This window comes from Furipterus horrens, unplaced genomic scaffold, assembly GCF_987537825.1.
Source record: "Furipterus horrens unplaced genomic scaffold, mFurHor1.1.pri manual_scaffold_4, whole genome shotgun sequence".
NCBI lineage: Eukaryota > Metazoa > Chordata > Mammalia > Chiroptera > Furipteridae > Furipterus > Furipterus horrens.
Window position 1 is genome coordinate 50903784 of NW_028327174.1, and position 22278 is coordinate 50926061.

Here is a 22278-nt window from a genome sequence, read left to right on the forward strand (position 1 = left end):
TGTTCTTTGAATAACTCCTTAGTCATTTCTTTTTTCGTCTTCTTCTAATCCTTCCAAATTTACTTATAGATTCTGTTCTCTAGCTTTTCCATTAACTTTTGAAAACTTACTCCATTCTTGCAACCAGGCCACGATGTGGACAAGAGTCTTTTCTTTAATTTCAGTGGAATTAGCATAAGCAGCTATTTTCTCCAGCAAATTTATTCTTCGTTTCTTATGTTCTATAAGGGAGATTTTCCTTCCAGACTGAATATTCTCATCAACAGTGTAGTGTTTTATTATCCGCTGCACACTTTGCATTATGTCAAAAAGCTGCATATTAATGTCCTATAAGAATAAGAAAGGGGAATATATATATACATATTTTTAACAATCTTATAATATAGACCATAGAAACTATGACTCAGAAACATTGTTTCAAAATTAAATACACAAAAACATAGAAAAAAGCATTTGTTTTATATAACAGTTCACATTTCTTTGAGGATTTATGATTTTATTTTATTATTTTTCTATTACAGTTGTCCCAGTTTTTCTCCCATTGCTCTCCACTGTCCCACTCACCTCCCCACTTTTACAGTCAATCCCCACCCTGTTGTCCATGTCCATGAGTCATTTATACATGTTCCTTGACTAGACCCTTCCCCCTTCTTTTCCTCTGTATCCCCCACCCCCACCCCTCCTCTCTGGTCACTGTCGGTCTGTTCCTTGTTTCCATGCCTCTGGTTCTGTTTTGCTCATTTTTTTGTTTTGTTCATTAGGTTCCTGTTATAGGTGAGATCATATGGTGTCTGTCTTTCACTACCTGGCTTATTTCACTAAGCATAATCCTCTCCAGTTCCATCCATGCTATTGTGAAAGGTAGAAGTTCCTTCTTTCTGCTGTATAGAACTCCTTTGTGTAAATGTACCACAGTTTTTTGATCCATTCATTGACTGATAGGCACTTAGGCTGCTTCCGGCACTTGGCTATTGTAAATAATGCTATGAGCATTGGGGAGCATAGGTTCTTTTGAATTAGTGTTTCAGGATCCTTAGGGTGTAATCCCAGCAGTGGAATCACTGGATCAGATAGATGACAGGAAAAGGGAATATATTAATAAATTCTCAGTTTGACAATAAGCTTTGGTCACTTTTCTTCCTAGAATGTCAGGGATAGTGACTATTAAGCTATGCAATCAAAGTCCTGCTAATTCTACCTTTTTCCTCTTAAATTATTTTTCTGCCCTCATCACCCTAGCATTACTATGATAGAATGAAAAGAACATTGCTTTTGAAAACATGTATGGGGTGATCCAAGATGGCTGCAAAGCAGGTGGAAGCTACACATACCTCCTGGCACCAAACTGGATTTACTGCTAAATTATAAAGCAATCAACAGAAGGAGAGCTGAACAGGAGGAGTATTATAACCAGGAATTTGTAGAAGCTACATAGAGACTGGTAAGAAGGGCAAAGATACAGAGAGGGATGGCCTGAGAAGCTAGAGGGATATTTCAGCTGCAAAGGACCCCTTGAGGAGCATGGTCTCTCAACCCCATGTTGGGGCACTCAGACCAGAGCACCAGGGCAGGGAAAAGGATCCTGCATGGCATGTGGCAGCAAAAACCAGTGGGGTCTCTGTCTGTTGGAAAGAAGAATGAGCCTGCTAGAATCCCAGGTACTCTCCTAAAGGGCCAACACACAGGCACTCACGCTTGGGCATTCACCCAGGGCTCTGGTAGAGGGAAGGTCACTCAGTGCATACAGAAGCCACAAAAAGAAGATCTGGGTGGCATGGTTCTCAAGAGAGATCTGAAGGGTCAGCTTCTCAGGTTCTGGTCCTGTGTCAACATCAAGACCACCCTCAGGCACCATCTCCCAGGGTTGGGCACTTCTATTCTTTGTTTTTTAAGTAAATGTATTTCTTTTAAATTAATTAATCAATTTATTTATTTATTTATAGAGAGAGGGGAAGGGAGGGAGAAAGAGGGAGAAACATTGACATGAGAGAGAAACACTGATTGGTTGCCTCTTGTATGCACCCAAACAAGGGGGACTGAACCCACAATCTAGGCATGTGCCCTGACCAGGAATCAAACCAACAATCTTTCGCTTTGCATGATGATGCCCAATCAACTGAGCTACATGGGTCAGGGTAGCACTCATATTCTTATAGCACCAGCTGGGAGAGTGTACTAACCCAGTCCTCCAAATACTGGTGACACCACCTTGCCATCCCTGAATCCAGCACAAAGTATTGTTGGCTGCACCCAACAAGTAACTGTGGTGCATGCTTTCTCTGGAGAAACTATAGGCAAACTCTCAGACAATCATTGAATTGTGTGGCTTTGGAACAGGAGTCAATTTTTCCCCCCATCAAGTTTGGCAGGTTTCACCCCAATGGGAGACTTCCTTGTCAAGGTCTCTGGTGGTGAGGATGCAGAGCTAAGGGGAGGTGTGAAGCTTGCTCCCCTCTAGTTGGCCTGCACCAACCCCAGTGGACGGTTGCATTGATCTGCAGTTCCAATTTCCCTGCCCCATCCCATTGAACTCATTTCCACACGGAGGATGGGAACAGCTCAGAGCTGGGGCCTGTGGTGTGACCCTTTCAGAGCCTCCCACCAGGGCCTCTGACAGTGAGACTGCAGAGCTAGGGGAAGGCGTGCAGGTAGCTCTTTTCCCACAGGCTAGCGTCACCCCCACCAGAAGACTGTCTTGACCTGTTGTTATACGTCCAGCTGGCCCTGTGCTGCTGGGCTCAGTTCCATGGAGGAAAGGTGGCTCTGCTCAGAGCTCAGATGTTTGGAGTGAATCTCCTCAAAGGCTTCAGTCTGGGGCTCAAACAGGTGTGGCTACAGAGCTAAGGGGAAGAGTACAGCTTATCGCCTCTCATGGCCCAGGTGGTGGCACCAACAATGGAAGGCTTTCTTGATCTGTTTGCCCAAGTCCCAGTGGCCCCATCCTGCCAAGCTTGCTCCTGCAGTGGGGACAGCTGGCTGCACCTAATTTAAACCTGTGGTGCGCTCATCCTGGGCGAACTAGAGTTGGAGACTCCAGGAGAGACTGAGTGGTATGGCTCTGGAGTAGGGGCCACATTCTTCTCATTGAGTGCCTGACCATGCTGACCCCAAGTAGCGAACCCACTAGCCCCATCCTCCCATCCCAGTTACCCTGCCCTACCAAGCTTGAGCCATGTGGAAGGGTCAGTGGGCCCACTCCAAAGCCTTTCTTTATAAGTCTCTGGAGGAAGTCCAGACAACCTCTGGGTGGGGTAGAGTAGTCAACAAGTGGATGAAAACTTTGGACTCTTATTGATCTGCTCCAAGCTCAGAAGTTCAGGAAGCCAATCCTGGTACACAGCCTGGTCCCTCCACACACACCAAGGCCCAGCAGACTCAGGCACAAACAGTGAATAGCATGGTAGCTCCAGACAGGTAGCCCAAGGACAGTTACACACATCTCACATTGACCTGCACTGGAGCCCAAGCCAAGGGGTCCCAAAACCAACAAAACCAGTGGTGGGCTTTGAACCACATCAGGGCTCTACTCAACTAGCCACACAAATGACATAGCCAAAGGGAGACTCAGTCAGGCACCAGACCCTGCTGGGAACAACTCTGCCTAGTAGGGCAGGCCCTGAACGGTGACTCATACATGGTGAACAAGATCTATCCATATAGTCAGCCAGCCTGAGGGTTAACTCGACCCATGAATAGGACAGCAGTATTTAAGACTCAATTACAACAGGAGAGGGCACATAACCCACACAAGAATAATTTCTGGAGCACCTAGTTAGGGTGATCTAGAAGACTGCATCACTGGGATCCACAAGGCTCCTACAGCAGAAAACTCTCAGAACAAGTTTGGGAGTCATAGCAGATCTACCTAATACCCAGAGACAAATCCAAAAAAGGCAGACAAAATGGGGAGACAAAGAAATAGGCCCCAAATGAAAGAAGAAGAGAAATCTCCAGAAAATAATTAAATGAAATGGAAGAAAAAAATATCAGATGCGGAGTTTAAAATAATGGTTATATCATCTTGACCAGTGTAGCTCCATTGGTTGGGCACCGTACTGCAAAGCAAAATTTGCCAATTTGAATCCTGGTCAGGGCATGTATGAGAGGCAACCAATTGATGTTACTCTCCCTCTTTTTCTCCCTCCTTTCACCGTGCTCTTCAAAAAAATAAATAAATAAAATATTTTAAAAGAAAACATTGGTTATAAGGATGCTCACAGACCTTAGGGGAAGAATGGATGATCTCAGTGAGAACTTAAACAAAGAAATAGTAAGCATTAAAAAGGACATAGAAACGATAAAAAAAAGTCAGAAGTGAAGAATACAATATCTGAAATGAAGGATCAACAGTAGGTTAGATGAAGCAGAGGACAGAATCTACATTTTATTTTATTTTTTAAAGTATATTTTATTGATTATATTGTTACAATATTTCCAATTTTTCCCCCTTTGCTCCCCTCTGCCTAGTCCCCCCCGCCCCCAGCAATCCCACCCCCCAGTCCATGCCCATGGGTCATGCATACAAGTTCTCTGGCTTTACCCTTTCCTATATTATTCTTTCAGAATCTACAATTTAGAGGACAAGATAAAAGTAATCACCCAAGCAGAGCATCAAAAAGAAAAAAGACTTCTGGCCAAGATGGAGGCCTAGACAGACACGCTACATCCCCCTCCACAACTAAGAAGGAATACAACTACCTCAAAATTAGAGACAACCAGAAGTTCCAGAAACTCAAGCTGCATGGAAGTCCAACAAAGATATAAAGAAGAAATACTCACCCAGACAGGTAGGACGGGTGGAACGGGGGCAGAGAGGAAGCAATGTGGTAGGGGCAGCAGCGGCGGTAGCGGGAGGCCAGTGGAAGTGCAGTCACACGTTTTAAAAAGCCAGGAGGGACACCTGGGGAGCGCTCCCAGCACCAGATCAGACTGCACAGCTAACGGTTTGAGCGCCAGGGAAAACAAAGCCTCATTGCTTCTGACTGTGAAAACCAGTGGGGGTTGGGGCAGAGAAAGAAACTGCTGGTCTCTAAGTAGAGTGCGCTTGCTTAAAAGGCCCCCACAGTCCTAGAATGTCTGCAACCCAGCCACTCTGGGAACAACAGCCAGGACAACACCTAAAGAGGCGCCAGTCCCATACAGAAGTGGGAGAAGTGCCTCGAAAAGGGTCGAGTGCTGAGCAAGCAGCATTGTTCCCTCTCAGACCCCTCCCCGACATACAGCACCACAACGTGGTGAAACGGGTCACCCTGTACTGATGAATACCTAAGGCTCCACCCCTTAAACATAACAGGAGCAACAGCTCTACCTAAGACATAGAGGCAAACAAACACAGGAGCTTGTCAAGATGAGGAAACAGAGAAATATGGCCCCAAAGAGGGAACGAATCAAGGTTCCAGTGGGAGAACTAAGCGATGAGTAGATAACCAACCTAACAGACATAGAGTTCAAAACACTGGTGATAAAGATGCTCACAGACTTGACAGATATGCTTAGGTATGGAAAACGCATAAGGGAAGAAGTGAAGGCTATGCTAAATGAAACAAAGGAAAATCCACACAAAACCAATGGTGAAGGGAAGGAAACCAGGGTTCAGATAAATCCTTTGGAACATAAGGAAAAAACAAGAACAACAACCAACCAGTACAGAATGAGGAAACAAGAATTGACAAAAATGAGGAGAGGCTTAGGAACCCCTGGGACAACTTTAAACGTTCCAACATCTGAATCATAGGCGTGCCAGAAGAGGAGGAAGAGCAAGAAATTGAAAGCTTATGTGAAAAAAGAATGATGGAACACTTCCCAAATTTGGTGAAGGAAATAGACATACAAGTACAGGAAGCACAGAGAGTCCCAAACAAGCTAGACCCAAAGAAGACCACACCAAGACACATCATAATTAAAATGCCAAAGGTGAAAGATAAAGAGAGAATCTTAAAAGCAGCAAGAGAAAAGTAAAGAGTTGCCTACAAAGGGGTGCCTATAAGACTATCAGCCGATTTCTCAAAAGAAACTTTGCAGGCAAGGAGGGACGGGCAAGAAATATTCAATGTGATGAAAAGAAAGGACCTACAGCCAAGATTACTCTATCCAGCAAAGCTATCATTTAGAATGGAAGAAGAGCGGATAAAGTGCTTTCTAGAGAAGGTAAAGCTAAAAGGAGTTCATCATCACCAAGCCATTATTATATGAAACATTAAAGGGACTTATTGAAGAAAAAGATCAAAACTATGAACAATAAAATGACAACAAACTCAAAACTTGCAACAACTGAATCTAAAAAATAAAAGCAAAATCCAACTAAGCAAACCAGAATAAGAACAGAATCATAGGTATGGGGATCATATGGAGGATTATCAGCTGGGAGGAGGAAGGGGGAGAAATGGGGAAATGGTGCAGGATTAAGAGGCATAATTGGTTGGTACAAAATAGACAGGGGGACGTTTAGAATAATATAGGATAGGGTGAAGCCAAAGAACTTATATGCATGACCCATGGACATGAACTAAGGGGGATAGGATTCCTGGAGGGAAGGAAGGTACTGGGTGGAGAAGAGCAAAGGGGAAAAAAATGGGACTACTGTAAAAACATAATCAATAAAATATACTTTAAAAAAAAGAAAAGAGAATTTTAATAATAAGGAAAGGCTAAGTGACCTCTGGGACTACATCAAGAATAACAACATTCACATCATACCAGTATCAGAAGGAAAAGAGAGTGAGGAAGGGATAGAGAACATGTTTGAAGAAATAATGGCTGAAAACTCTTCTAACCTGGTGAAGGAAAAGTCACACAAGTTCAGGAAGCACAGGAAGTCCCAATCAAGATGAACCAAAAGAGGCGTACACCAAGACTAATCATAATTAAAATGCCAAAGATTAAAGATAAAGAGAGAATCTTAAAAGCAAGAGAAAAGAAGTTAGTTACCTACTGGGGAGTTCCCATAAGACTGTCAGCTGATTTCTCAAAAGAAACTTTGCAGGCTAGAATGGATTGGCAAGAAATATTCAAAGTCATGAAAAGCAGGGTCCTACAGCCAAGATTGCTCTACCCTGCAAAGCTGTAATTTAGAATTGAAGGGTGGATAAAGAGCTTCCTAGACAAGAAAAAAACAGAGAAATTCACCATCACAAACCATTATTATATGAAATGTTAAAGAGACTTATTTAAGAAAAAAATCAAAACTATGAAATGGCAATAAATACATACCTATCAACAATTGAATCTAAAAGACTAAACAAACAAGAAAAACAGAGACAGAATCATAGATATGAGAGTGTTTTGGTAATTGCTAGATGGGAAAGGGGTTTGGGGGAATGGTGAAGAAGAGAGGGGATTAAAATTACAAATTGGTAGTTACAGACTAGCCATGTGGATATAAAGTACAGTATAGAAAATGGAGTAGCCAAAGAACTTATACGCATGACCTATGGACATAAACAAAACTGAGGGGATTGCCTGAGGAAGTGTGTTTGTTGGGGGTGCTGGGTGGAGGGGGGCGAAGGGAGGGAAATCGGGACAACTGTAATAGCATGATCAATAAAATATCAAGAAAGAAAGAAATATATAGAGAGGGACATGGGCATAAAGAAAAAATGGGAATAAATAAGTACCTATCAATAATAACCTTAAATGGATTAAATATTCTAATCAAAAGATACAGGGTAGCTGAATAGATATAAAAATCTTACCTGTGTATATGCTATCTACAAGAGAACCATCTCAAAACAAAAGATACGCACAGACTGAAAGTGAAGAGATGGAGCCATGCCGGCGTGTCTCAGTGGTTGGAGCATCATCCTATAACTGAAAGGTTATGGGTTCAATTCCTAGTCAGGGCACATCCCTAGTTCAGGCTTGGGTATGTGCAATCCTTGGTCCAGACACATACAATCCCCGGTCCCAGAGCAAATTCCCAGTCTGGGTGAGTATGGAGGCAACCAACTGATGCTTCTCTCGCATCGATATTTCTCTCTCTCCCTTACTTTCTCTCTTTCTCTCAAAAAGCAAAATGAAAAATGTTGTTGGGTAAGAGGGAAAAAAAAAAACAAAAGAAAAGAAACTGAAGTGATGAGAAAAAAATTCCATGCAAAAGAAACAAACAACAGCAACAAAAAAGAGCTGGGGTAACAATACTTATATCTGACAAAATAGACTTCGAAACAAAGGCCATAAAAAAAGATAAAGAGGGTCACTATATGACACTAAAGGAATCAATCCAACAAGAGGATATAACCCTTATAAAAATATATGCAACCAACATAGGAGCACGTAAATATATTTTTAAAAATTGCTGGACATTAAGGGATGGATCAACAGCAATACATCATAGTAAGGGATTTTAACACCCCACTGACTACAATGGATAGATCTTCCAGACCAAAAATCAACAAGGCAACAGTGACCTTAAATCAGGGGTCCCCAATCTGTGGGCCACAGACTGGTACCAGTCTGTTAAGAACTGGACTGCACAGGAGGTGAGTGGCGGGCAAATGAGTGAAGCTTTGCTGGCATTACCACCTGAGTTCTGCCTCCTGTCTTTCCCCCTCCCCCGGTCTGTGGAAAAATTGTCTTCCACGATACTGGTCCCTGGTCCCAAAAGGGTTGGGGACTGCTGCCGCTTTAAATGACACACTGGATAGGCAGGATTTAATTGATATTTATGGAACATTTCATACAAAAGCAGAATATACTCGTACATTCTTTTCTAGCACACATGGAACATTTTTTTTACCAGAATATTTTTTATTAATTAATTTTTTAACAATGTTACTTTATTTCATTTTCATTTTATTTTATTTATCTATTTTTAAAAAGGGGAAAGGAGAAAGAAAGGGAGAGAAACATCAATGTGCAGTTGCCTCTCATGAGCTCCCAACTGGGTATCTGGCATGCAACCCAGGCATGTGGCCTGACTGGGAATCAAACCAGCGACACTTGGTTCGCAGGCTGACGCTCAATCCACTGAGCCACAGCAGCCAGGGCTGGAACATTCTTAAAAATAGATCACACCCTGGCCAGTGTGGTTCAGTTGGGCATTGTCCTGCAAACTGAAGAGTCACAGGTTTGATTCCCAGTAAGGGTACATGCCTGGGTTGCAGGTTTGGTCCCCAGTTGGGGAGCGTGCAAGGGCAACTACTGGTCAATGTTTCTCTCTCACATCAATGTCCCCCCCCCCCCCCTTTCTCCATCCTTTCCTCTCTCCCTGAAGCAATAAAAAAAAAGGTAGATCACATGTTAGGATACAAAATTAGTCTTAATAAACTCAAGAAGATTGAAATCGTATATCTATTTCCTTTGCCAAATTTGGAAAGTTTTTCTTCATCATTTTTTTACAAAAGCTTTCAATTTCTTGCTCTCCCTCTTCTCCTTCTGGCACCCCTATAATTCAGATGTTGGCACGTTTAAAGTTGTCCCAGAGATTTCTAAGCCTCTCTTCGTTTTTTTCAATTCTTGTTTCCTCATTCTGTACTGCTTTAATGTTTTTTTCCTTTGTTCTAAATCATTGATTTGAGCCCCGGCTTCCTTCCCTTCACCATTGGTTTCATGTGGATTTTCCTTCATTTCACTTAGCATAGCCTTCACTTCTTTCTGCGTTTTCTGTATTTAAGCATATGTCGTCTGTGAGCATCTTTATCACCAGTGTTTTGAACTATGTGTCTGTTAGGTTGGCTATCTCCTCATCGCTTAGTTCTCCCATTGGAACCTTGACCCGTTCCCCCTTTTGGGCCATACTTCTCTGTCTTCTCACCCTGACAGGCTCCTGTGTTTGCTTGCCTGTATCTTAGGCAGAGCTGTTGCACCTGATACATTGTAAGGGGCTGAGCATTAGGTATTCGTCAGTACAGGGTGACCTGTTTCACCATGTTGTGGTGCTGTATGTCAAGGAGGGGTCTGAGAGGGAACAATGACACTTGCCCAGCACTCGCCTCTTTTCCAGGCACTTCTCCCATTTCCCTTGTGGTTACTGGCACCCCTCTAGCTATTTCCCTGGCCGTCATTCCCAGAGTGGGTGGGTCTGAGGATATTCTAGGACCATGGGGGCCCTTTAAAACAAATGGACTCTGCTGAGAGACTGGCAATTTCTTCCTCTGCTCCAGCCCCCACTTGTTTGCACAGTCAGAAGCAATGAGGCTTTATTTTCCCTGGCGCTGGAACCGTGAGCTGTGTGGTCTGGTGTGGTGCTGGAAGCGATCCCCAGGTGTCCTTCCCTACTTTATAAAATGTGTGACTGCGCTTTCTGCCAGCCTCCCACTGCCACCACTGTTGTTGCCGCCACCTCACTGCTTCCTCTCTGCCCCAGCTCCACCCCTCTTAACCTGTCTGGATGAGTATATCTTCTTTATATCTTTGTTTGTTGGACTTCTATGCAACTCAATTTTGTGGAATTCTGGTTGTCTCTAATTTTGAGATAGTTGTATTCCTTCTTAGTTGTGGAGAGAGATGTAGTGTGTCTATCTAGGCCTCCATCTTGGCCAGAAGTCAAAGCTATCATTTAGAATCAAAGGACATATATAAAGCTTCCCAGATAAGAAGCTAAAGGAGTTCATCATCATACCAGTATTACATGAAATGTTAAAGGATCTTCTTTAAGAAGAAAAAGACAAAAAATATGAACATCACAATTGCAATAAATGCATATTTATCAACAATCGAATAAAAAAATAAACAAGCAGAATAGAAACAGACTCATAGATACAGAGAATATTTTGATGGTTGCCAGATGGGAGGGGGGTTAGGGGATTGGTGAAAAAGATGAAAGGATTAAGAAATTCCAATTAGTTGTTACAGAACAGTCACAGGGATGTAAAGTACAGCATGGGGAATATAGTCAATAATATTCTAATAACTACGTATGGTGTCAGATGTGTACGAGACTTATCAAGATGATCACTTAGTAAGTTATATAATGTCTAATCACCGGGTTGTATACCTGAAAATAATGTAATAATATATGTCAGCTGTAACCGAAAAATTAAAAATGATTTAAATTAAAATTGGAAAAGAAGAGCAAATTATACCCAGAGTAAAATGTGTAAATAAAATAATAAAGATAAATGTGGAAATCAGTAAAACAGAAAACAGAAAAGCAATTAGAGCAAAATCAATGAAATAAAAAATTGAGTCTTTGAGATCAATAAAATTGATAGACCTATAGATTAATAAGCAGAGAGAGAAATCGATAAGCCTTTAGTCTGATGAGCAGAGAAAGAGACAGAGAAAAGACAATATGCTAATATCAGAAATGAGAGGTGATATTATTAAAGATTCTGCAGGTAATGAAGGGGTAGTAAGAGATTATTATGACCAATTTTAGACCAAAAAACTCAATAAACTCAACAACTCAGATGAAATGGACAAATTCCTTGAAGGACACAAATTGTGACAGCTAACTGAAGAAGAAATAAGATAACTTGAATATCCCTATGATTTTTAAAATTTGTAGCTTAAAACCTTTCCATGAAATAAACCCCAAAGCTCAGTGGTTACAATGGTTTTCTCCTTACCCCACTCTAACACTGGTGGTTTCTACCAAACATATAAAAGGAAATGCCAATTCTTCAACAAACTCTTACAGAAAAGTGTAGGGAATATTCTACCTGAGTCTATAAAGCTAGCATTACTCTGATGTCATTACAAGAAAATTATAGACTAATATACCTTATAAACATGGACACCAAAATTTTAGCAAATTAAATAAAAGATGATAAAAATATGCTACATTATGAGTGAATGAGGTTTATCTAAAAAATTCAAGGTTGGTTTAGCATTCACAAATCCATGTAATTTACTATATTAACAGATTCAAAGAGAGAAAAACACAAGATTATTCCACTAGGTGCAGTAAAAGCTTTTGAAAATATCTAATATTAATAAGTCATGTGGGTATGATGTAAAGAATGATGACTAATTAATAATAGTGTATTGCATATTCAAAAGTTGCTGAAAGTATATATTAAAATAACTCATCACAAGAAAAATTTGTAACTATGTATGATGATGGATGTTAATTAGATGTATTGTGGTGGTCATTTCACAATACATGCAATTATCATCATCATTGGCAGCCGTCCGTCTTGAGAGACGATGGCGTAGCTTCTTGAGAGTCTATCTGCACCGCCGAGAATGGCTGTGCAGTCCGACTCGGGAGTGACAATCCCTGCCGCACTTGTTACAGGTGAAGGCAGATGGCTGTTGTTGCTGCTGTTGACGCTGCTTCCGCCTTGATCTTTTCTGGGTCGCCTCCTCATTGCGCGCAGCCTCTGCGCGTGATGTACCTTGCCTGACCGCGAGCCTCCAGGCTAGGCGGTCGTCTGCTTGAACTTCCCATGTGCTGAGATTGATGGAGCATTGTGTCATGTCCTTTTTGCAGATGTCTTTGAACCGCAGTTTTGGGCGCCCTGTCATCCTCTGGCCTTCTGCTAGCTCGCCGTAGAGGAGGTCTTTGGGAATACGGCCTGCATCCATTCTTTTGACATGGCCAAGCCACCTGAGGCGTCTCTCACTAAGAACTGCATGCAAACTGCTCATGTTGGCTCGCTTCAGCACCTCGGTGTTGGGGACCTTATCCTGCCAGGCGACATGCAGGACGCGTCGCAGGCACCTCATGTGGAAGCTGTTGAGTTTCCTTTCGTGCCTTGCGTAGGTGGTCCACGTCTCGCTGCCATAGAGGAGAGTGCTGAGTACGCAGGCTTGGTAGATGCGCAGTCTGGTTTTCTCAGTGAGGCTGGAATTGTTCCACACTTGCTGGTTCAGTTTGGCCATAACTGTGGCTGCCCTGGCGATTCTCCGGTTGACCTCCAAGTCGACTGACAGAGAGCTCGAGATGGTGGACCCGAGGTAAGTGAAGTCGTTGACAACCTCCAGGGTGTATCCGTCGATGGTGATGCATGGGGGAGTCCCCATGCCTTGAGCCATAACGTTCGTCTTCGTCAGGCTGATGGCTAGTCCGAACTCCTTGCATGCGTGGGAAAGGCAAGTGACTAGCTGCTGGAGTCCCTCTTCGGAGTGTGATGTCAAGGCTGCGTCGTCGGCGAAGAGCATCTCACGGATGAGCACCTCTTTGACTTTGGTCTTGGCTCATAGACGGGCCAGGTTGTAGAGCTTGCCATCGGATCTGGTGTGAATGAAGACACCCTCGCTGCAGTCCTTAAAGGCGTATTGGAGGAGCATGGAGAAGAAGATTCCGAACAGCGTAGGCGCGAGGACACAGACCTGCTTTACTCCGCTGCTGACTGGGAAGGCCTCAGAGGTTGCGCCGTTGTAGGACACCGTGCTGTGCATGTTGTCGTGAAAGGACATGACCACAGCAAGCAGATGTGGTGGACAGCCAATCTTCCGTAGCAAGCTGAAGAGTCCGCTTCGACTGACCAGATCAAACGCCTTCGTGAGGTCAATAAAGGCGAGGTAGAGTGGTTTATGCTGCTCGTGACACTTCTCCTGCAGCTGGCGTAGGGAGAAGATCATGTCCACTGTTGATCGGCCAGCTCTGAAGCCACACTGGGACTCTGGGTAGACGCGGGAAGCAAGGGTCTGCAGGCGGGCAAGAGCAACCCGGGCGAATACTTTGCCGACGACGCTGAGGAGAGAGATGCCCCGGTAGTTGTTGCAGTCGCTGCGGTCTCCTTTGTTCTTGTACATGGTGATAATGTTGGCGTCTCTCATATCCTGGGGGATGTAACCCTCCTTCCAGCAGAGACAGAGTAGATGGTGGAGCGGCTGTAGCAGGACTGGTTTCCCGCTCTTTAGGATTTCTGGAGGGATTCCGTCGCTTCCTGGTGCTTTCCCGCAAGCGAGGCGGTCGATGGCTTTGCCGAGCTCTGCCGCAGTAGGTGGGGTGTCTAGCTCCTCCATGACTGGTAGGTATGGGATGGCGTTAAGAGCAGTGTCTGTTACGGTGTTCCTCGTTGTAGAACTTTAAAAACCCCATATCTATTCCTGATTAAAAATAGGCAGACTAGGAAAAGAAGGGAACTTCCCCAACTTGATAAAGAGCATTATAAAATATATACAGCTACTATCATACTTAATGGTAGAAGACTGAATGCTTTCTCCTAACATCAATAACAAAGTAAGGATTTCTCATCACTTCTACACAGATTTATATGGGAGGTCCTGGCCAAATCAGAATGTCAAGAACAAAGTTTAAATGTACACAGATATGACAGGAGAAAATAAAACTGCCTCTATTAGCATATTACATGTTTGTATATGTAGAAAATTCCAAAAAATGGACAAAGAAAATCTATGATGGCTGATCAGTGGGTTTCCATATACAATTAATACACAATACAATATATTGTATTTCTATGTATTAGTTGTGAACAATTAAGAATGAAATACTTAGGAATAAATTTCACAAAAGGTATGCAAGACATGAAGACACTGAGAACTGCAAAGCATTTCTGAGAAAAATTAGACCTAAATAGATGGAGATATATGCTGTGTTCAGAAGACAATATTAAGATTTCAATTTTCCCTCAATTGATCTGTAAATTTAATATAATCCCAATTAAGTTACCATCAGGCTTTTAAAATTTTTTCCAGTAGAATTTGACAGACTGATACTAAATTTCATATGAAAATGCAAATGGAAAACACAGTGTAGATAAAGACAGTTTTTAGGTTATAAGTATTGGAGTGTGTCACTCCAAAGAAAGCAGCCAAAGAAGAGGGAAAGGGGTAAAAGAAAGATGTGAGAGAAGATATTGGGCATAACTGAAAAAGAGCAAAGTTGGAAAACTAAAACAATGATTTCAAGAATTATAAAACTTCAGTAATCAAGACACTATAGTATTTGGCATAAAGACAAACAAATAGATCAAGAGAACAGACTAGAGTCCATTGACTCACACATATACTTGTATGGTCAGTTGATTTTCAAGCATTTCAATGAAGAAAGGGTAGTCTTTTCAACATATGGAGCCAAAATAATGGTAAAAAAAAAAAAAAAAGAAAAAAACTATCTACATTTCATATCATATATAAAAATTATAACAAAATGAATCATAGGCCTAAATGTAAAATCAGAAAGTAAAAAACTCACCCTGGTCAGGTAAGTCAGTTGGTTAGAGCATTGTCCTGATATTCCAAGGTGGCAGGTTCAATCCCCGGTTGGGGCACTTACAAGAATCAACCAATGAATGCATAAATAAGTGGAACAACAAATCTCTCTCTCTCAAATAAATAAATAAAAATTTAAAAAGTGTGAACTATTAGAAGAATATACATAGGAGAAACTGTTTGTGAACCTGGGTTAGGCAAAGTTGCTTATATACTACACCAAAAGCATGATCCACAAAAGAAAAACAGATTAATTAGACTTAGGAATTTTGTTCTTTGAAAGACACTACTAGTAGAAGAACAACACAAACCATAAAATGCGAAAAAATATTTGCAAATTACCTGTCTGATGAAGGAGTTGTATTCAGAATACATAAGAACACTCACTCAACATTGAGTAATAGAAACACAGACCAGTCAATTTTTAAAATATGGGTAAAATAACTGAACTACCAAAGAAGAAATACTGAGTGCAAATAAATTCATGGAAAGTTGCTCATAATCATTAGTCATTATAAAGTACAAATTAAAACCACAATGAGATACTATTATATACCTTTTGGAATGCCTAAAGTTAAAAAGACTGACAATATTAAATGTTGATAAAGATGAGGAACAATTAAAAATCTCATATACAGCTTGTGGGAATACAATTGTATAACCACTTTTTAAGTTTGTAGTTTATTTTAAAAATTGAATATTTACATACTACATTACCCAGCCATTCCAAACCTAGGTATTTATCCAAAAGAAACAAAAGCTTACGTTCCTAAGTTATGAATAAATACACAAGTGTTCATAACAACTTTATTTGTAATAACCCCAAATCCAAAACAATCTAAGTGCCCATCACATGCATAAATATTCATCAATAAAAAGGATGAACTATTGATATTTATATATGCAATGTGGATGAATGTCAAAATAATTAAGCTAAGTGAAATAAGACAGAAGAAAGTATCATAAATACCGTATGATTTCACTTATATAAAATTGTTTTAAAATGCAAAATACTTTATAGTAACAGAATATTGGTGGCTGGCTAGGGACTGGGATCCAGAGACAAGGAGGGATGTGTGGTAGGGATTGTAAAGGAGCATGAAGAGACTTTTGGGAGTGATGGGTAATTCATGTTGTGATGAAGGTTTCACTGGGTGTTTATGTATACCAAAACTTATATAATTTGAAGATACACAATTTATTGTATAAAATATACCTCAATAAAACTGTTAAAAGCAAACAGTTATTGTTGCTAATTGTGAAGAGCTGGAGCAGGAGTAAGTCTATGTGGAGAATGAGAAAGTGTAACATTGAGCATTTTTTAGACCTAGGAAAGAACATCCTTTGAATTAATTTCTGTTAATCTGACTCAATCTGTTGTGTTGCATGAGAGAATAGAATGTAGTATAGCTCTAATTGTTCGGGGTCCATTTGATATATTATTTAAGTTCTTTGTTCACTGTACTTACATTTCTCTTGGCCAATAAATCCTTCTCCATGAAGTGTTCAAGGGAAATAAAAGGAACTAGAATTCAAAGCAATCTATTTCTTTTGCTAATAGCTATTTGATAAACTCTCAGTTAAGCAAAAAAGAAAAATATTGCCTAAAAATCAGATATCAGAATTAGCTATAATGTCTTTGTATCTCAATTATTCAGCACATGTGATTTATTTGTTTAAAGCCTTAATTCTGATGTGAAAGTGAAAGAGATTAAAATTGGAGCTTTGTTCATCTACAGTCAGGTGAGATTGTCATTTTAAATCAGTTATCTCAAACACAGTCAAATATCATACATTTAGAAGTGAGTTCTAAAAAGAAAAGTACCTGGTCATGGAAAGTTAAAAAAAAAGTTGTAGCCTGTAAAGTTCTCATGTACTACCTACCTGTCTGGCTCGAAAGAGCTGTGCTTGCTCAATCTTAGAGATGACTTGCTGTAGTGAGACAGGGATCTCAAGTCTAGGGGCCTCTGGACTCTCAAGGTCTTTTCTGGACAAGATGGTGTAATTTGTAACTTCATCTTCTGATTCAGATTCATTGTCTATCTCATTTTTCATTTTGATAAATATTTTGAAAAGTTGAGGGACTTTCTTTTATTTCTTCTTCCCCCCACCCCCCAAATATAGGCAAATGCTAATAAACCTGTCTACAAGGTTGTGGTTTACCTTGCCACTAATTTTTTGCTAACCATGGTGTTCTGGTATTGGTGATGTCATAATAGACCCATTGTGACATTATCATTGACTCAAACATTTAAAAACTGCTTATTATATGCAGAGAACCAGGCATTCTATATTCTGTGATGGTAGAAGGGTGAAGGGGGGAGGGTGGGTAGAAAATAGTAATAGATAACAGAAACGATATAATAGAAGATATTGCCCTGCTTAAATGAGCCTACAATCTAGGTGTTAGAATTCAAGATCCAGTGTATCAAATATAACTCCTGGTTCTTCTGTATTCTTGAAATTTTGCTTAAGATTTTTTATGCCTGGAATGGAATAATTAATTGTGTTAAAACTTCCTCTGCTGCCCCTCAAATTTTCCTAGACATGTAGTAACTTAGAAGATATTATTTGAATAATGATCACACTCTTTGCACTGCCTAGTTACTTGTTTTTTAACATGTTAAGCGCCCAGCCTGTTTTGTCTTCCTTTCCATTTAGTATAGTGTCAGTCACCAGTAACTGAGATGGTGCTTAACGTGTTAAGGTACCTGACTGAAGAACGCTTTGAAGTTCCATAGCTGGCTTCAGAAATTGAAGGGAATGCTAGAGGATATTTTCTAACCGAAAGAGGAGTACTTTGGGCAGCTCCTTTGATTGCAGAGGATGTGAAAGAATTTAGGGGCTGGAGAAATTAAAGGACAGGGTGGTTTTGTTGGCTGTGTAACTTTTTTATTTTTTAATTTAAAAAATATGAAAAAGTACGAAGTGATATATTGCCGTGTACCTATCACTTAAAATGAACAAATAACATTTTGTCATATCTGCTTCAGATATTTTTAAAAAGAGAGCATTAGAAATAAAGTTGAAGTCCCCTTTGCCGTTCTCCCCACACTCCTTCCTTCCCCTCTATCCCTTGTTAGAGGCAATGACTATAATGAATTTGATGTATTTATGTCTAGTCTATGTTTATATTGTTTTACTACAGGTGTATGCATTCATAAACTATATAATGTAATGTTATAGGTTTAGATTTTATTCAGGTTGTAGATGTATAACTTAATTTCTCTACAGGAACTTTCTATGTTGAGTCCTTACTGTAAACTTATTGTAAATCTAGCTCTATGTTGGGTCTTTGTTGTAAACTTGTAAAGTTAAACAATCCTTCAGAGAAAGGGAGACAGAGGATCATAAATTGCCTTTTAAAAATATCCATATACAGAGAGCAAATTAGATATCTTTCTTTAAGATCCTGTTGTCTAAGTTACTTTCTCCTCTGTTTTCCCAAATCATTTTGTAAAGTTTCTATTACTAATCTCATTGAAGTGTAAGTATTATTTGTCTCTAGCTACCAGTTGGTGAACTCAAAACCAGATGCTACACTTAGTTTTCTTTTTCTAACATTTGGTATATTCTCTCTCAATTTCTCTACAGAAATCATCTAAATTTGGATATTGATTTTGTTTCAGGTTCCTTCCTTTATGTAAACTTTTCTAAGCCCCAGAATACTTCCTTTTATTGTTAGATTGCCCACCCTGCCCTTAATCATAAAATATTACTCCTTCCTTTTCTGTAAATCACAATTAAATGTACTTATTCAATTTAGTTCATGTTTTCTGAAAGGATCAAAATTAAAGAAAATTACTTATTTTTATAAATGTGAAGTTTGATTAAAATATTCATCATTATCTAGCATTTCTTGTCATTATCAATTAAGTATTTTGTTGGTAATAATATTAATTACTTTTATTTCTCTTGATTTATTTACATTGCTTACTCCAATAGGCATTCACAAAGCAGCTGGCATGCTTGTCAACTAAACTAATTTAGCATTATTGTGTGCAGTCTCACATTTTTTATGCAGCATGGAATTCATCAGCAACTGGAAATGAAGACTTTTTAAAGCAAATTTAAAACTCTCTTCTATCCCTTTCAATTTGACAAGAATTTGTTGACACTACTATGTGACTACCATTATTATCCTAGACTGTGAAGAATATGACAGGGTACCTGTGAAGAAACTAAACAACAAAAGATGAAAAAATCTTAAGATAGAATATAATATTCAAGTGCTAACAGGGGACATAAAGAAGAGATCTGCGTAGAGCACAGTGTTTGGGAAAACCTTATGGAGAGAGAAGGCTGATTCACAAAGGCTTTCCATATATGGAAGACACTTTGAGCCATGGCTTTGGAGGTGAGCGCTGAACTTGTATTTCAGGGGAAAAGTGATGAGATTGTTTTAATTGAGATGAAGTAATGTTGAGTTTACTAGAGGTCAGATTAGGAAGAGTACAGGACACAAATATCAGCAATTTGATGGGGGAATTAATTTGGTATCTAAGTGAAAAAGTAAGGAGATTCGTTTGAGGTAAAATAAGGGAAATTACATGGGATCAAAAGGGTCTTGAAAGCAAGTAACAGCAGTTAGGTGAAAATGAAACCTTCACTTTAGGAAGATTTTATAATAAATAGAGTGGAAAATATCCACTGACAAAAATCAAGACATGATTATTTTTAAAAAATGAGTACCTGAACTAGGTTATTGAGATGGGACTGATGAGGGAGATATTGTTAAAGATAATAAGGAATTTGGATCATCTAATGAAAATTATAAAGATAATTCAAAAAAAAAATTTTAGGGCCCTGGCTGCTGTGGCTCAGTGGATTGAGGGTTGGCCTGCGAGCTAAGTGTCGCTGGTTCAATTCCCAGTCAGGGCACATGACTAGGTTGCACGTCAAGTTCCCATTTGGGGGCGCGAGTGAAAGGCAACCACACAGTGATGTTTCTTTCCCTCTCTTTCTCTTTTCCCCTCTCTTTACAAATAAATAAATAAACAAATAAATAAATAGATTATTTAAAATAAAATATTTTCAGCTGCTCTGCCTGTGGAGTAGCCTTCTGTCTTACTGCTTCACTAATAAACTCACTTTAACTTTAAACTCTAAAGAAAATTTTTTTTATTATATTCCATTTAAATTAATCACAGAACATCATGAGGTTATCCAGACTATTATAAAATAGCAGTATATGAGGCGGAGATGGGGGTACCCGATTCAAGCTAACACGGGCAAAGTTCTTTAGAGGAGTGTCTTCCTAGAGGGCTTCTTTAACTGTAAAATGGGAATAGCAGTATTTATTGCACACGATGGTTTTAAGATGAATTCACATAAAATACTTAGAATAGTCCCAAACACATAGTAAGCATGTAATGCAGCAGTTATTAATATATTTGCTATTACGGCTCCTTTAACATTTTTTTCTTCCCTACTTTTTTTGTGACCCACCACCTTCTCGGCAGCGTTAGGCATTCTTTCACAACATTTCGCGCAAGCGAGCGCGCACACACACACACACACAAGAAAGAAAAGAAAAAAACCAGGACACTTCACATAAGGTCGGCTTTTTACCAGATCCAGACTTTGAGCTATGAAACCTGCGAAATTATGACTGTGGTAGCTATCCGTTTGGCAATGGATGAAACGCAGTAAGATTTTTACACACCCTCGTAGCACAGAATAGTGTCTTCTCTGATCGCTTCTCTCCTCCCCCAAGGACAGAAGATAATATATTCCACAGTGCTGCTGCTGGAAAAGGTGGTGCAAAAGCTGAACGCGCCAAGGGTTTTCTCTTTCCCGGAAGCAATTGATTTTTTGAACCGGAAACAGTTCCTGTTTCAAGGGAGGTGGGACTGGGCGGGTCCTGACGACGGGGGAGGAGCCGGGTCCACTGCCGGGTGGAGGGGACAGAAGAGTGTCCTTATCCTAGTGTGTGGGGCTCCGGCCTGTAAGCCAGTTGGAGTAGCAGCGGCGAGAACGATTGGGCCAACCAGGGGAAGATATGTTGCTCTTCGTGGAGGTGAGTGGGCTCGGTAATCTTGTCCTGCCCCTAAAGAGCAGGAGTGTTGAGGCACTGGCAGGTCCCACCGCCATGTGACTTTCCAGGCCGTACACGCCGCGGCACCGGCAGATAGGCTGACACAGCACCTGGGCCGTGCAGGCCCGCGGCTCCACTTCTGCGCTCTCCCAGTTTAGGGAGCTGTGGGAGGTGAGAACCGGAGGAGGGGAGCGTTGAAGGTGGAGAAGTGAGACTTGTCCCGTGTGGCGTGAGGATCACAGGAAGGGGAAAGTGTCCCATATGGATCTCCTAAAGGAGGCAAACTGGCGCGGGTGGGGGTTGGGGGGAGTGCGGGGGGTGGAGTCTGCAGAGAACAGGGTGATCAGGTGGGTGCGTTCTAGGGGTTGAAGCGAGGTCTCGCTGGGCCCTCTGGGAGGGAGGCAAGCAACATGTGGGACTGCGGAGGGAGGGAGTTGAAATTCTGCATGTGTGTTTGAAAAGAAAGTTGAAAGCCTATTTTTAGCAACCCCCACCACGTTTTGTTTGGTCCCAGTCCGTAGGTCCCTGGAACATTCTGTGGGTGGAAAAGTGAGTTACTGTGAACGGAGGAGAAGCCTTGAAAGGCACCGCTTTGACCTTTTGTAAAAGTTACTCAAGCAGTGGCTCCGGGGTGAGGGCTTGGTTTTTTGAACAGATAAAAGCCCTTTGCAAGGAAAATTCCAAGAATGAGAGAAACCAAGTCCGGGGAAACCCTATTTTTGTATTGTTATTTAACAATATAAGTACTTTTATTACTTGTATTTGGAACGACTACTTTTGGCCTATTTTAATTTTAGGTAGTGGATACCTGCCTTACACAAATACGAGGTTTAATTTCTCTTATTTCTGTCTTTCTCTTGTGTGCAGTGAGCGTCAGCTGACTGCCTGGCTAAAGCTTTGAGTAGATTCCAGATCATACTGTTCTTGCATTGTGAAAACGTCAAACCAGCAAAGCTGCCACTTCGCAACTTGGCACTTGTTAACTATGCCCATAAAAAGAATCTTTTCAATGAGGGAAGGAATTTACAGGTTGTATAATGGATCGGCCAGTCTATTGCGAGTCTTTTCGGGGGAAGGGAGGGATCTTATTTTGTAATATTCGTGTAAAGAAAATACATGCTCTCAATTTTGACCTAATCAGTGTATTTGATAAGTATGAGATCTTTATATTGGGTTTT

At 40.7% G+C, this 22278-nt stretch overlaps 2 protein-coding genes across 6 annotated transcripts in view; one reads left to right on the forward strand and one right to left on the reverse strand.

Annotated features, from left to right (window-relative positions):
- FAM186A (family with sequence similarity 186 member A) overlaps nt 1-17145 on the reverse strand; it is a 64799-nt gene extending 47654 nt beyond the window's left edge. Inside the window, 2 exon segments of the mRNA XM_090275126.1 lie at nt 111-327; nt 16948-17145. Coding sequence (XP_090131252.1) covers nt 111-327; nt 16948-17118 — 388 coding nt within the window. The 5' untranslated portion in view covers nt 17119-17145.
- A 3790-nt stretch (nt 17146-20935) lies between these two features.
- The window catches only part of LARP4 (La ribonucleoprotein 4), a 77619-nt gene continuing 76276 nt past the window's right edge, over nt 20936-22278 (forward strand). For 4 of the 5 annotated variants that reach the window (XM_090273148.1, XM_090273147.1, XM_090273145.1 and 1 more), the window contains exon 1: nt 20936-21082. In XM_090273148.1, coding sequence (XP_090129274.1) covers nt 21065-21082 — 18 coding nt within the window. In that variant the 5' untranslated portion in view covers nt 20936-21064. Of the gene's footprint in view, nt 21083-21970; nt 22130-22278 lie in introns of those variants that run through there. The other variant, XM_090273150.1, reaches the window with a different exon arrangement.